The sequence below is a fragment of the Ascaphus truei genome, chromosome 2 (genome assembly GCF_040206685.1).
Source record: "Ascaphus truei isolate aAscTru1 chromosome 2, aAscTru1.hap1, whole genome shotgun sequence".
Taxonomy (NCBI): Eukaryota; Metazoa; Chordata; class Amphibia; order Anura; family Ascaphidae; genus Ascaphus; species Ascaphus truei.
This window is the reverse complement of record NC_134484.1, coordinates 62,242,902-62,255,833: the sequence shown is the minus strand read 5'-3', so window position 1 is coordinate 62,255,833 and position 12,932 is coordinate 62,242,902. Positions and strand designations below refer to the sequence as shown.

At 40.2% G+C, this 12,932-nt stretch overlaps 1 protein-coding gene across 4 annotated transcripts in view; it reads left to right on the top strand.

Annotated features, from left to right (window-relative positions):
• ATP6V1C1 (ATPase H+ transporting V1 subunit C1) overlaps positions 1–11,717 on the top strand; it is a 49,120-nt gene extending 37,403 nt beyond the window's left edge. For all 4 annotated transcript variants that reach the window (XM_075582562.1, XM_075582563.1, XM_075582565.1 and 1 more), the window contains 2 exons: positions 2,060–2,186; positions 11,029–11,717. In XM_075582562.1, coding sequence (XP_075438677.1) covers positions 2,060–2,186; positions 11,029–11,124 — 223 coding nt within the window. In that variant the 3' untranslated portion in view covers positions 11,125–11,717. The remainder of the gene's footprint in view (positions 1–2,059; positions 2,187–11,028) is intronic.
• Positions 11,718–12,932: the final 1,215 nt, after the last annotated feature.

Genomic DNA, 12,932 nt, shown 5'->3' with positions numbered 1-12,932 from the left:
AATGTTAGACAAAATGGAGGCAGAGAGGGAGCTGAAAACAGCCCTTTTATTATAATAATAATAATAATAAAAAAAATAAAAAAGTGGGAGCAGTTAAAGACAATGCCACAACAAGATTTAGATTCGATCAAACGAGCATTTCAACACACATTCTGGAGACTCCGGAGACCAATCTCAGGAACAGAATCCATAAATCTAAGAAAAAGTAAGCTTAAAGAGTCGGCAACCTGAAAAGGTTGGGGGCAGGGGGAAAAGAAATTCCTAAGTATTTGGCTGGATTACAAGGATATTGAATGCTGGTCTTCCCAAGGGGTTGGGTTGGAGGTAAAGTAAACTGGACTGAAAACAAGTTAATTCAATATTGTACCGTGTATGGAAAACTGTATAATTGTATAATGACATTTTATATCTACAGTGTGTATTTGTTTACTTGTAACCTATTTTATTTGGATGTTCAATGTCAATTAAAACCTTTTTGGAAGCGTTAATGAAAATCAATAAAAAATACATTTTAAAAAAGAGGCTCCTTGACAAATCAGGAATTGAAACCACAGTTCTTTACATTAATCTACAAAAAGTAAAAGAAGCGCATGGAATATTAGTGAAAAATGTGTTGCTTTTATATAAAAAATACACTTCACAACACTTACATATGTATGTTCCAATCGTCCTAATAGGACTCAATTGTTCACTGGACCTCGGTTCCATCCGATGTTTATGAGCACTCATCCGATCAAGGGAAAAAACACAGGGGAGGGAAACACAGGGTTCAGGGAGTGTCCTATTTACTAGCAGAGAGCTCGCAGAACGGCTATAGAAGCTGGCTGTAGTGTTCTCGCTATGGAGGCGTTGATACCCGGCGTCTTACGTCAACCGTCATGGAATTCCAACTGTGTTCAACCTCAACGTGTTTCGCGTCTGACGCTTCATCAGGGGGGTGGGTTATTGGCGTCTGGAGTGGCTATACTTATACCAATCCATATTGAAGCCTGAACCATTGTTTATGTATAGTTTTGAGTAAGTTTAGTTATAGCGGAAGGATACCCATACTATTGATTCAGGCTTCAATATGGATTGTTATAAGTATAGCTACTCCGGGAGCCAATAACTCACCCAAAGATGAAGCGTCATAGACGTGAAAGGCGTTGAGGTATTGAATTTTGGAGTTCCATGATGGATGACGTGTGACGACGGACTCCGGTAGTCAACGCCTCCCTTATGAGAACACTACGGCCAGCATGTAAAGCAGTTCTGTGAGCTCTCTGAACCCTGTGTTCCCCCTCCCCTGTGTTTTTTCCCTTGATCGGATGAGAGTGCCGATAAACATCGGATGGAACCGAGGTCCTATTAGGACGATTACAACATACATAAAAATGGTGTGTCTGTGTGTCTGTGTGTCTGTGTGTCTGTGTGTCTGTGTGTCTGTGTGTCTGTGTGTCTGTGTGTCTGTGTGTCTGTGTGTCTGTGTGTTTTTTACTAAGAGTGTTCCCTACATGTGCTTCTTTTACTTTTTGTTCTAGTGTGGTATTGACGCTGTTGATTACGGGAGAAGGATCAACTGCAGGAGCGACACTTAAAAGGGAGTGTATATTACCAGCCAGCGCACACTTATCTCACCATAATCTAAAGAACCAGCAGTGATTTAGAAAATAATATAACACCAATGTTTTCATATGTTTTATAAATACACCTGTAACCAAGCAAAAAAGGAACCTGTCACCTATGAATAAATGCAGTGGAAACTACTTCCCCCCCCCCCCCCGTGAATTTCAACATTACTAAATATAAGCTTTTTGTTTTACCACAAGAATCATTGCAGACGGTTACTTTTTTCTTTGTCTAAGTCACTCTCCAAGTGCTTTCAGATATTTCAGCTACATCTCTCCTTCGCGAATAAGGATCTATTTCTCAAGACATTCTCTGTTTATTCTGCCGTTGTTTGGTAATCTGGTGGTTCACCTTCAGGATGCATCAAAATTGCAATATGGATTGGTAGCCTCTCCTACCGCTCATCAAGCCACTGAGATTAAATGGTTGATATTGTTGATTGTTCTTTTAGGTACGGTTTACCTGTGAATTTCCAAGCAATGTTGCTCCAGCCGAATAAGAAGACCATGAAAAAACTGAGGGAAGTTTTGTATGATTTGTACAAACATCTGGACAGCAGTGCTGCATCAATTATTGATGTAAGTAAAACTGTATTTTTCTTAAGTTGTAGCATAATTTTGTATTGTGTAACAGAAGGTAGTAAACACAACTTAAAGCAGTATTTCCTCTGGCAGTTTATTTTAATGCCGTTTTTTTTTTTACCTTCATGGCAATACAATTATTTAAACTTCTGATCGATCCATTCTCCCGTGATCAATCAGCGAAAGATCTGGCTTCCCAGTGAACGCAATATTACTCCTTATTTAAAAAGCGGAAGTGCTGTGGCTTCCTAAATTGTCAATATAGCAACCCAAGGAAGCTTAATACATTACAACTTACTAATAAGGCATAAAGAGGGAACAACTATTTTTTTTTATTATTATATAGATGCCTTAAATATTAAACAATTGGTTTATTAAAAACACATAGGATTTCGGATGAAATGCTGCTTCAACCATATTGTTTTGCTGGCTTTACACAGCAGCATAGTTTTATGACCATATTTAAGTAGTTACCTGTTCTGTGGCATTGGGACGCAAGCACCATGCATCTTTTAAGCAAGAGTGTAAGAAAGGAAAAGTTTTTTAGGTAATACTTTGTACATTTCTTCCATGAACCCCCTTATTTTAAGCCTCCTTGCACGCTGTTTATTTTTTTTCTGAACAAAGGGGTCCCCCCTGACGCATGGAGACCCCACCACTCCCACCCTCTGGCACCAGACAGAATGTGCCCGCCGGATACAGAATGTAGGAGTCGGGCCTTTTGAGGCTTCTATTGTGACTGTTCTGCAGTTTGTAGTCTGGTGACTATATTTGTAGTTCTTTTGTGTCACAACTAGCAAAAAAAAATATTTTGGGGATCATGGGTGAGGTCTGAGACACCCCTGGTCAAGGTAAGTTTAAAAAATATATATATCCCCATTTGGGAGGAACAAGTTGGATACAATACTGAAAATATTGCATTAAATGGTTATGGAATAATTGCAACTTCTAGTGAATGCACATGAAGTAGAAGATATGGGACTATGCAGAAGAAATTAGGCATTCAGCCAAGTTCAACTTCCAAAAATCTGCAGCTTGCTCTTCTGCAAGTCAGAGGCTTGTTTGCCTCAAAGCAAAATGGGGAGATGGCTCTTTGGATATAAAGGTAGCCTTGACAAGTGATTTAAGGTATCTTGTCAGTATGACAATGGCTATAATTTCCCGGGCAGCATTACATCTACTCCATTTACAGATGACTTTCGAACCATCTGTCACCAAGGCTTAGACAATGGGAGACTAAACGATCTGACGGTCTACTTGACCCAATCTAGACTGAGGTTTCCATACAAAATGCATTTTATTTTATTTTTAATGCTGACCGTTTCCAAGGATACTTGGTCCATCTGTAAAAATGAAATGTAAATGTCAGGGGATGTTTTCATGTGTATTATGGGTGTTTTCACATCTGAAAAGTCTTATGATGTGAACGAGGAAGCAATGTAACCCTGGTAACAAACAAAAACATGCACAATTTCCCTATGCCGTGAGATTAATTTTTTCCAGCATTTGCTTGGTTGTCATATTGGAAGAACCCCTGTTACTCCTATCTGTTCAGTATTGCATTGTGCATCAGTACTATTCATGTGCAGGCAATCAACAAGTTTTCTGCAGTTAATGTAAATATCACACGTCATCAACTTTTGTATTTCCAGTAGAAGAAAACGTGATGCAGATTGCTCTATTTTAGCCCAGATACCATTGAATTTATAGATCTGATTGATTGGTTTAATTGAAAAAAGGGTTATGAGTGCTCTAGCAATTAGATTAAACACAAATAGTATAGTATATAACCAGAGAATTCCAATGTGGTCATGATGATGATTGTGCATATAAACAGTCCTGATACCTTTAAAATGTGAAATTGACAGATGTCCCCTGAGGGATTGAAAGAAGTGAGGTGCACCACACTTGATCAAAACCTCATTGGGGGTGTCTTCCAGGAATAAAATCTTCAGTCAGGATATATGTTACTCACAGTATAAGTAGAAGCTGCAGCACCTAGTGTAGTAAGCACTCCAACCAAGAAGATCGCTACCTTTCTGACTAAAGGATCTTATAGGCTGTGAGCCTGTAAGGCTTGTTCCTGTATGAAACAGTCAACATGTTTCTTTTCCCACATCCCACATAAGTTTATAGTTAATCATTTATTTCATTTCATTATCTGTAATAGTGAATGTTATTTACTTACTGACGTGTGGATGTGGGAAGAGATACTGTACGTAGGGAGAACCACCAGAATTCTAAAAGTCAGAATAATGGAACACTTTGAGACTTATCAAGAAAAATGACTCGTCACACCCAGATTAAAAAAACTTTTCAGAGTGCAAGCAGGGTGGCATTAAAAACGTTACGTTTATGGGTATTGAAATGGCCACCATGAATAAAAGAAGGGGAAACAACATAAATTTGCTGTACCGTAAAGAATCTTTTTGGATTTTCACTTTATGAACTCAGGCACCTGAAGGTATTAATGTTGAATGGAACCTTAGTCATTTTTTGATTTAAGAATAAAAACTGGTAGTCTATCTTTATTACCTTAATTGAGGATTTATAATATACATATAAATGGTATTATTAAAAATGATGTGTCCTCTTAAAACAATTATATGTGAGTATAGAGGAAATTGCTAGTGGTCATTAACATATGATTATACTAGATTTTTGCAGGTGGGTCAGTTTCTCTTGCCTTCTATTGGATTAGGTTGTTTCTATAATCCCATTTCATTTACACAGATAAAAATGGCATTTGTTATGATTTTATTTGAATTGCTATACATCATGTAGTTTATGATGAATATGTATAATTAATAGGAGATACTTTGTCTACTTTTGTATCACACAAAAGTGTGGTTACAGAGAGACATATCGACATTTTCCCTTGTTGGAAATTCAGTTTTGACAACTTTCATCATAAAATAACAGTATCCTCTTTTTAGCTGTTTCATTTTGTGTGTTTATTTGTCTTCTCATCCTGTTTAGTGTGTGTGTGTGTGTGTGTGTGTCCTGATATGATGACACCAGGACTGACTGTGATGCGACGTAAGGCCGCGCTTATAGTGCGCGCGACGGCGACGCAACGGATGACATTGCCGATAGCGAAAGTTGTCATTTGCTTTCCGGCGACGTCGCGGGCGACCAGGTCTTTGATTAGTTCGGAGGCTGTCACATGTGGCGACAGCCTCTGAAAAATCAAATTTGACCGGCTTCAAAAAATCGCGCCACCATAGCCGCTCCCCTCCGTCGCGTTTACTATAAGTGCATACATTTGTTTTCGGGCGAAGGCAATGCGACGTCGCCTGAAAACAAAAGCATTGCCGCCGTCGCAAGCGCTTGTAGTAAGAGCGGCGTGACGGCGGCGACCAAAAATTTGGAAGCTGATAAAATTGTATTTTTCGGAGGCTGTCGCCACATGTGACAGCCTCTGAACCAATCAATGGCCAGGTCGCCCGCGACGTCGCCGAAAGTTAAATTATAAATTTCGCGGGTGGCGACGGGTGATGTCACCCGTCTCATCGCCGTCGCTCGCACTACAGTATAAGCACGGCCTTAGGGAGGAGGAAGAGACTATTACATCTTATCTTTTTACCGGAGACTCAGTGTGGTTGATGGGCTGGACGTTTGACGTCGGAGGGCGCATACGCGCATGGAGTTGGTGCACGCGTCTTGACGTCACTCCGTTTTTGGAGCGAAAACTCAGCTGGGTCTCAGTTTAAAAGTGCTCAAGGAAAATGACATCTTTACGCCTTGATAAAGTACCAGCCGTATGAAATGCGTAGGAGGGCTGTATTTCTCCTATTTATTTTTTTTTTACCCTTTTCCTGGCTGTGCACTGCTTTTTTCTACGCTTCATCACTGATTTAATGGAAGACTTTTTCCTGTCGAGGTACATGTAGATCTTTTTACTAGCAATTTAGGGATTACAAGGAGAAATGTGTTCTTGTGATTTGAGTATAATATGTCCACAGAGTATCTTCCAAATATGCTAGAATGTAAAGAATGGCTGAAATAATAAATCCGTGCAACATCCATAACCCTCTGAGTCCAGTACTGCATTGTTTTATCATACTTTGCCAGCCTGCCTGTGTTAACGCTGTATCGTAGGGATTAAGACCTTCATTTCTCCCCATTACCGCTTTAAATTTATGGCTAGAGGCCTTGGCTTGCCAATATATTTCAACCTCTGCAGGAAATGTTGGTTTATTTTGCATGGCAGGTATAAGGTCATGTGAGTGTGCATTTTAGGTCTTGTCATGTAGGCAAAGCCCTTTTTTTTTTTTTTATTGTATTGTATGTCTTTATTTTATTTATATAAGAATTATTTAAGAATAGCAGACAACTTCAGGCAATATGACTCGTTTTCACAGACCAGTTTAAGGTCTTGTCTGTCGGCCTTTTCAAATGTGTATGTCCATACTGTTAGTGTTCTTGTGAAAACTAGTAAACCTAGTCAAGTCCAACTACAGGTTAGCGGTCTTCACCTCATAGTAAAGCAGAATGAACCAGAATGGCAGCAGGACTGGAACCAGAAAAGGATAAATATATGGAGCAGCAACAGGGTATTCATGCTATTTCCCCCGTGCATCTTTATCAAATATAATATTTGGACTTAAAGTAGTATGAAATGTTTACCCTGGATTGAAGTGGGGGGGGGGGTGAGGAGGGCCTCTGGAGCTGAACTGTTTTCATTTTAGCTCCAGGGACCCCCTGCTTCCAGATAAACCTCTGTAGTAGGTGCCAGTAGCCGCTTTGCTCGGCTACCTGGGTTCATGTAATGGCATTTCAAAGCACCTGCAGACCAATAGGGAGCCGTGACATCGGATTCGGCTTCCTATTTGCGCTTTTGACGCAGGAACATTAACCTTGAAAGCCCTGGTAGGCGAGCAGACGGCTAACGGCACCTCCTTCAGAGGTAAGTATCTCCGGACGCAGGGGGTCCCCGGAATGTGCTTCAATCCTGGGTAAACACACACATATATATATATACATACATATATATATATATATATATATATATATACACATATATATATATATATATATTTATTATTATTTTTTTATTATTATTTATTTATTAAAGGAAACAACGAAAAAAATTGTACATTTCAAGAGGTGCACTATAAAGCTAAAATGTTAAAAATGTAATTCACAATATATTTAAGAAAAAAACCACCAATCAATAGCTTTGAACCAATATATCTAAAGGCATCGCACATGTAGGTATGTCGGATGCTCATCAGCAATACAATGCCAATCAATTTCCGATCCTAGAAAGACTCCCTGCAATCAGACATGCCCATTAGTCACCATAACGCGAGGGGTTGCATGCACAGTGGCCTCTCTGTAAAGGGCCCATGAGTTCCGATAGAAATAGAAGTAACAAAGACGACCTATTTCCCATTGCACATGCCTGATAGCAGGTGGCTTAAGGAATAGATTTCATAACTAGGATATCTTTTTGGTCCTAGTTTTGAAGGTCCTTCACATCCAAATTGGCCTAATAAATCTGATGGGTGTTTTTACTGAAAGCAGAAATCTGGTCTATCTGGTGCGATATTTAACAGGGGTGAGCAAACTTTTTATGCCGAGCCCCCCTTTTCATCCATGAAATTTCTCGCCCCCCCCCCCCCTGCCTGATCGAAATCACTTGCCATCAGCACACGTGAGCTGGTTCAACCAATGAGGGCGAACCAGCTTTGTCACGCGTCTACAATCTCCTGCAGCCAAGTTCACAAATCGCTTGGGCTGCAGGCGTGTGCGCAGGCAATATACTAGTATTGGATCACTGTTTTAGTTAATTGTTTGCTGGCATCTGGTAATATGTTTTTATTTTTTTCTGGTGCACAAAGGCAATCCATTTGAGGGGGCATTCATCCACCTCTTTGCTACATCCCTTCCCTCTCCCGCACCTATTTTTTTTCCCCTCCCTTTTTTCCTTCTCCCATTTGCTTTCCCCAGTGTCATCCACTCCTACCTACCAGTTATATGTATTATTTCTTTATTCCCGTTTTAAATGTTGCCCAGGGATCAGGGACCCCCATAACCAAACTCAAGGGGGGTACTGATGAATCTCCCCTGCTGATCAATACTCTGAAGTGACACCCCTGGCCCAAAGAAGAACCCTCAGCCCCCCAAAACTCATCCTCCCAAGCCCCTCAATTCTGCCATCTCTGCCTGACCTTCATCCCTCCGTTTAGCCATTGTCTCTCCCTCCAGCCAGTGTCTCTCTCACCTTCCCTCAGTATCTCTCTCACCTCCCCCCTGTCTCTCTCATCTTCCCCCAGTGTCTCTCCCCCTGCCCCCAATATGTCTCCCACCTCTCCAGGTCTCTTTCTCTCCCCCTCCCCCCATTGTCTCCCACCTCTCCATGTCTCTTTCTCTCGTCCTCCCCAATATGTCTCCCACCTCTCCATGTCTCCCACCTCCATGTCTTTCTCTCCCCTACCCCCAATATGTCTCCCAGCTCTCTGTCTCTCCCCCTCCCCCCAATATGTCTCCCACCTCTCCATGTCTTTCTCTCCCCCTCCCCTCAATATGTCTCCCACCTCTCCATTTCTCTCTCTCCCCCTCCCCTCAATATGTCTCCCACCTCTCCGTCTCTTGTTTCACACATGTCACACATGTCACACATGTCACACATGTCACACATGTCACACATGTCACACATGTCACACATGTCACACATGTCTCACATGTCTCACACACACACACACACACACACACACACACACACACACACACACACACACACACACACACACACACACACACACTTTCACTATCCAGTCCCCCATGTGCGGCTGAAAACTGGGACAGGAGGAGGAGGCGCTGTCTGTGTGCAGGGAAGGCCCGCCCCTGCTGCAGACAGACATCACACAGAAGCAGCCTCAGCACGGAGCTTCTGGCCGCCCGTGCACAGCTCTACCCGCCCCCAGGCTTCCCCGCACGCAGCCTGCTCCCCCCGTAAATCTTGCGTGCCCCCCAGTTTGCGCACCGCTGCTATATTATATTTGGACCTCTTGGTTGGTTGATGCAAAGTGTAGCAGAAAGGTTATTTAATCACACTTAAGTAAGGCTTGCATTTTGCTTGTCATCTGTCCATGGAAGGTTGCAAACCACTATCTTTGTCTCTAGTAGTATTTTCTTCCTTCAATTTTTGGGGAAATGTGTTTTTTTTTTTTTTTTCTAAATGAAATGTACATAATAAAGATAACACTGGTAACTTGATGTATAGTTCTTTTTTTTATTTTGTTCTTTCAAAGTGTCTGTATTCTAAAACACATAACATCAAATATATAAGCAGAGTCAAAAAGATAACTTTAGTACGTGTTTTTTCTGACAGCATTAACAAATCATTTATATACATGGAAAAGATCAATTCTGCATGGGAAGGGATTTATTTGACTAGTGTCTTATTGAATTATGTCATGTACTGTATCAAGAAAAAAAGTGGAGAATGACCTCCAATATTTCAATGCTGGAACAACCATGTAGAGGTATATGGAAGAGTATACAGCCACTGTCCAAGTGCAACAAGAGAAGGGGGGGGTCTCAATGCAGGTAAATTGAAGTAATAAAGTTAATGAGTAGGGGGTGGCTTTGTGGTATGAACTAACCAACCGGGGCCATAGTGCAGATAAAAGAACTAGAGGTACATGGTGATCTGACCGCAGACACACCACCTGTAAACTCAAATAATGTCCTCTGCTGCCCTTAACCGATTAGTGTCCTGGCCACCCCATCAGCTGATCTGTGTAAATAGAAAGAACCCCTGTAACCTGAATGTTTTTTTTTTTTTCTCTTATATTAAAAACAAAGAATATGATGTCAAGCGCTATAAATAAATATATGCATACACATAATCATGGAGAAAGATAATGGAGATATAACTAAAAAGATAACTGAAAAAATGATAACCTAAAAAATAAAGAATTTGTTAATAAAAAATATTGAATGAAAAATACATTATAATATCATATATAATAAACTATATATAATAGTAAAAAATTATTTGAAAATATAACCGAACATACATATATAGTGATACAAACTTAGTACCCCCCATTCCCTCCATCATGAAGGAAATGTTTTAATTCCCAATCAGAATTTATTCCGAGGGGATGGAGAGTACTGAGAGTGTATATCCAATACATCTATTTTTTGTTTAATGTATTCTCCCTATTACCACCCCTGGGGTGACGCGGTACATGTTCTATGGCAGAAAAGGAGAAATTTCCAATGCCCCCCCTAGGGCACTGGGAGAAGTGTCGGGACACTGGATGAACTAAATCTTTCTTTCTGATTAGACGAGTATGTTCAGCTATTCGTTCAGAGGTCTAATAGTGCGACCCACATATCTGTGGCCACATGCACAAAAAAGAACATAAACAACGAAACTTGTATTACAGTTAAGAAAATTCCTAATATAATACTTCCTAGCACCATTGGCATAAGTTATAAATTTAGCAGGTAATGCATATTGACACATAGAGCAATCAGCACAGCTAAAAAAAACCTTTTGGTATAGTTGTAACATTAGGAAAACGTAAATTAGAGTCAAAAAGTCTCTTTGATAAAGTCCCATGTCGGGATGAAACGCGTCAGAGTGGTCTTATCCATGATGTCCAATCCTTTTTTTGTAATAAAATTCATTTTTTAATCTACAAAGCTTGTCGGTACAAGGGAGTAGTGACCATTTATTTTTTCTACCTATGCCATGTACTGTATTGTAACAAATACAATAAGTACCTCTTTTGTAAAGCGTTGAGTACATTATGGGCACTATATTAAACACAGACATACATGCGTGCTAATATAGATCTTTTTTCTCTCTTCTCTTTAGGCTCCAATGGATATTCCCGGATTAAACCTCAGCCAGCAAGAGTACTACCCATACGTATACTACAAGATTGATTGCAGCTTGCTGGATTTTAAGTAAAATAAAGTTGTAGCGTTGTTGTCAGAGCAGCAATTAGTTTGAAGTACAGTGATCCTTTTAACACCCGTTACCCCCTGTGCTTGCTTCTCATTACCCTTCCTGAGGTGATTTTCCCCCAATAGCAACTCGTCCTTTGACACTTTTTTTTTTTCTTTTAAAGAATGTTATATAGATATTGGTTGCTTTTAATCAATGAGGTATTTAAATGTACCATGAGAAAATCAGAGTTTATTTATAAACAGATTTATTTAACTCCTTCGGTACTAGATTAGATAGTATGGCATTACAGAGCTGTGCTCACAGCCCATGCAGCACACGGTTCTTTACAAATTAATTCCTCATTCGTTTGGTGATGAGCATCGATTCCATTTGTTGTCATTGCTCGTATAGATCTTGTTTACAAGGCACTATGGTGTAATTGTTTTATACCATTCCATTCACTGTATTTAGTTCATAAAAGGTGTTTAAATGTGGTATTGTGATGTAAAGTATGTTGTAATATTTGATGTATGTGCTTTCTGAATGTTTGATCAATAGTCGTGGCGCACTGTCAGTACACACAGGTGGAATAAAACAGACCTGTGCAAATGTTAGTGTGAAGACTTTTTATTTTCTCCAATTCCTACCACCCTTATATTGAAAGCTAATGAGGTGGGTATTGGGGGTGGACAAAACAGTGACTTTTGTAAACGTGTTGACTTGGGCAGTAACTTTGTGTAACACTACAAAATGTGTTCCACACTTTCAGAGCAACCCGGTTCAGTTAAACTTGGTGACATCTGGTCCGGCCATCCATAACCATGTTATTTTGAAGTTGAAAAACATAACAGGATTTCTCTTCTGTGAATGTAGGAGGTGTCCTAGATTAATGCATATATGGGGAAATAAGTGTGCTTTAATAAAGCCACCGGTTCCATCGAAATTGGTAATGCCATCACTATTTTATACTGATGCACAATAAGTATGTTAGTGGTGTTATTTTGCTACAGTGACAGCTGGCATTTGTTTCCTCCTCACCGGCTAAAACTTAGTAGGCAACAAATAACGTTTCCAATGAACCGTTAATAACTTGTAACTGTGCAACGTATCGCCTGATTACTGTGCTGCATGACACAGTTGATCATTGTGTGGTTACAATGTTAACATGGTGTATGCTGTAAAACTGGACCTGAAGCGAGTTGAACACCCCAAGGTTGGAGACCTGTTTGGATTGCGGCATGTCATTTCTTAACTTGAGATGGGTGACCATTTTGCCAAAATTTCAAATCCGCTGCAAATGTGCAGATTTGTTTCAGTGGGAAAATACACAGATCAGTCTCAAATGTGCTAAATATGCTAATAACCCCACACTTCTTACAGAGGTTGTCGGTTCTGTTCCTGATGGGCCTTACACCAGAACAGTTCACAAGGTGCCTTGGGCTCATCAATGGGTTTTTGGAAATCTTTTAGGAAGTGACCCACACATTAGTCATTTATGTATACTTTGCATATTTCGTTAGCATGACTCACAAGTGTGGGTGCACTTCCTAAAAGAGCTCCATAAGACCTCTATTGACAAGTCTACTGACTCCAAAAGACTGTTCATGGTCCCACGGTTCAACAAAGTATCCGGTCGCTCCCCCTTTTATCATGCACCCCACAACTGGAACAATCTACCGGAGACACTCACAGCCACCACCTGTCTAAATTCTTTAAAAACTAAAGCTGTCTCAAATTTTAATCTGGTCTGTAACTGTTACATACGCCTATAACATATATTATCTCTTGCTGTGTATGGAATATCTTGTATATAACCGCACGCACCTGCT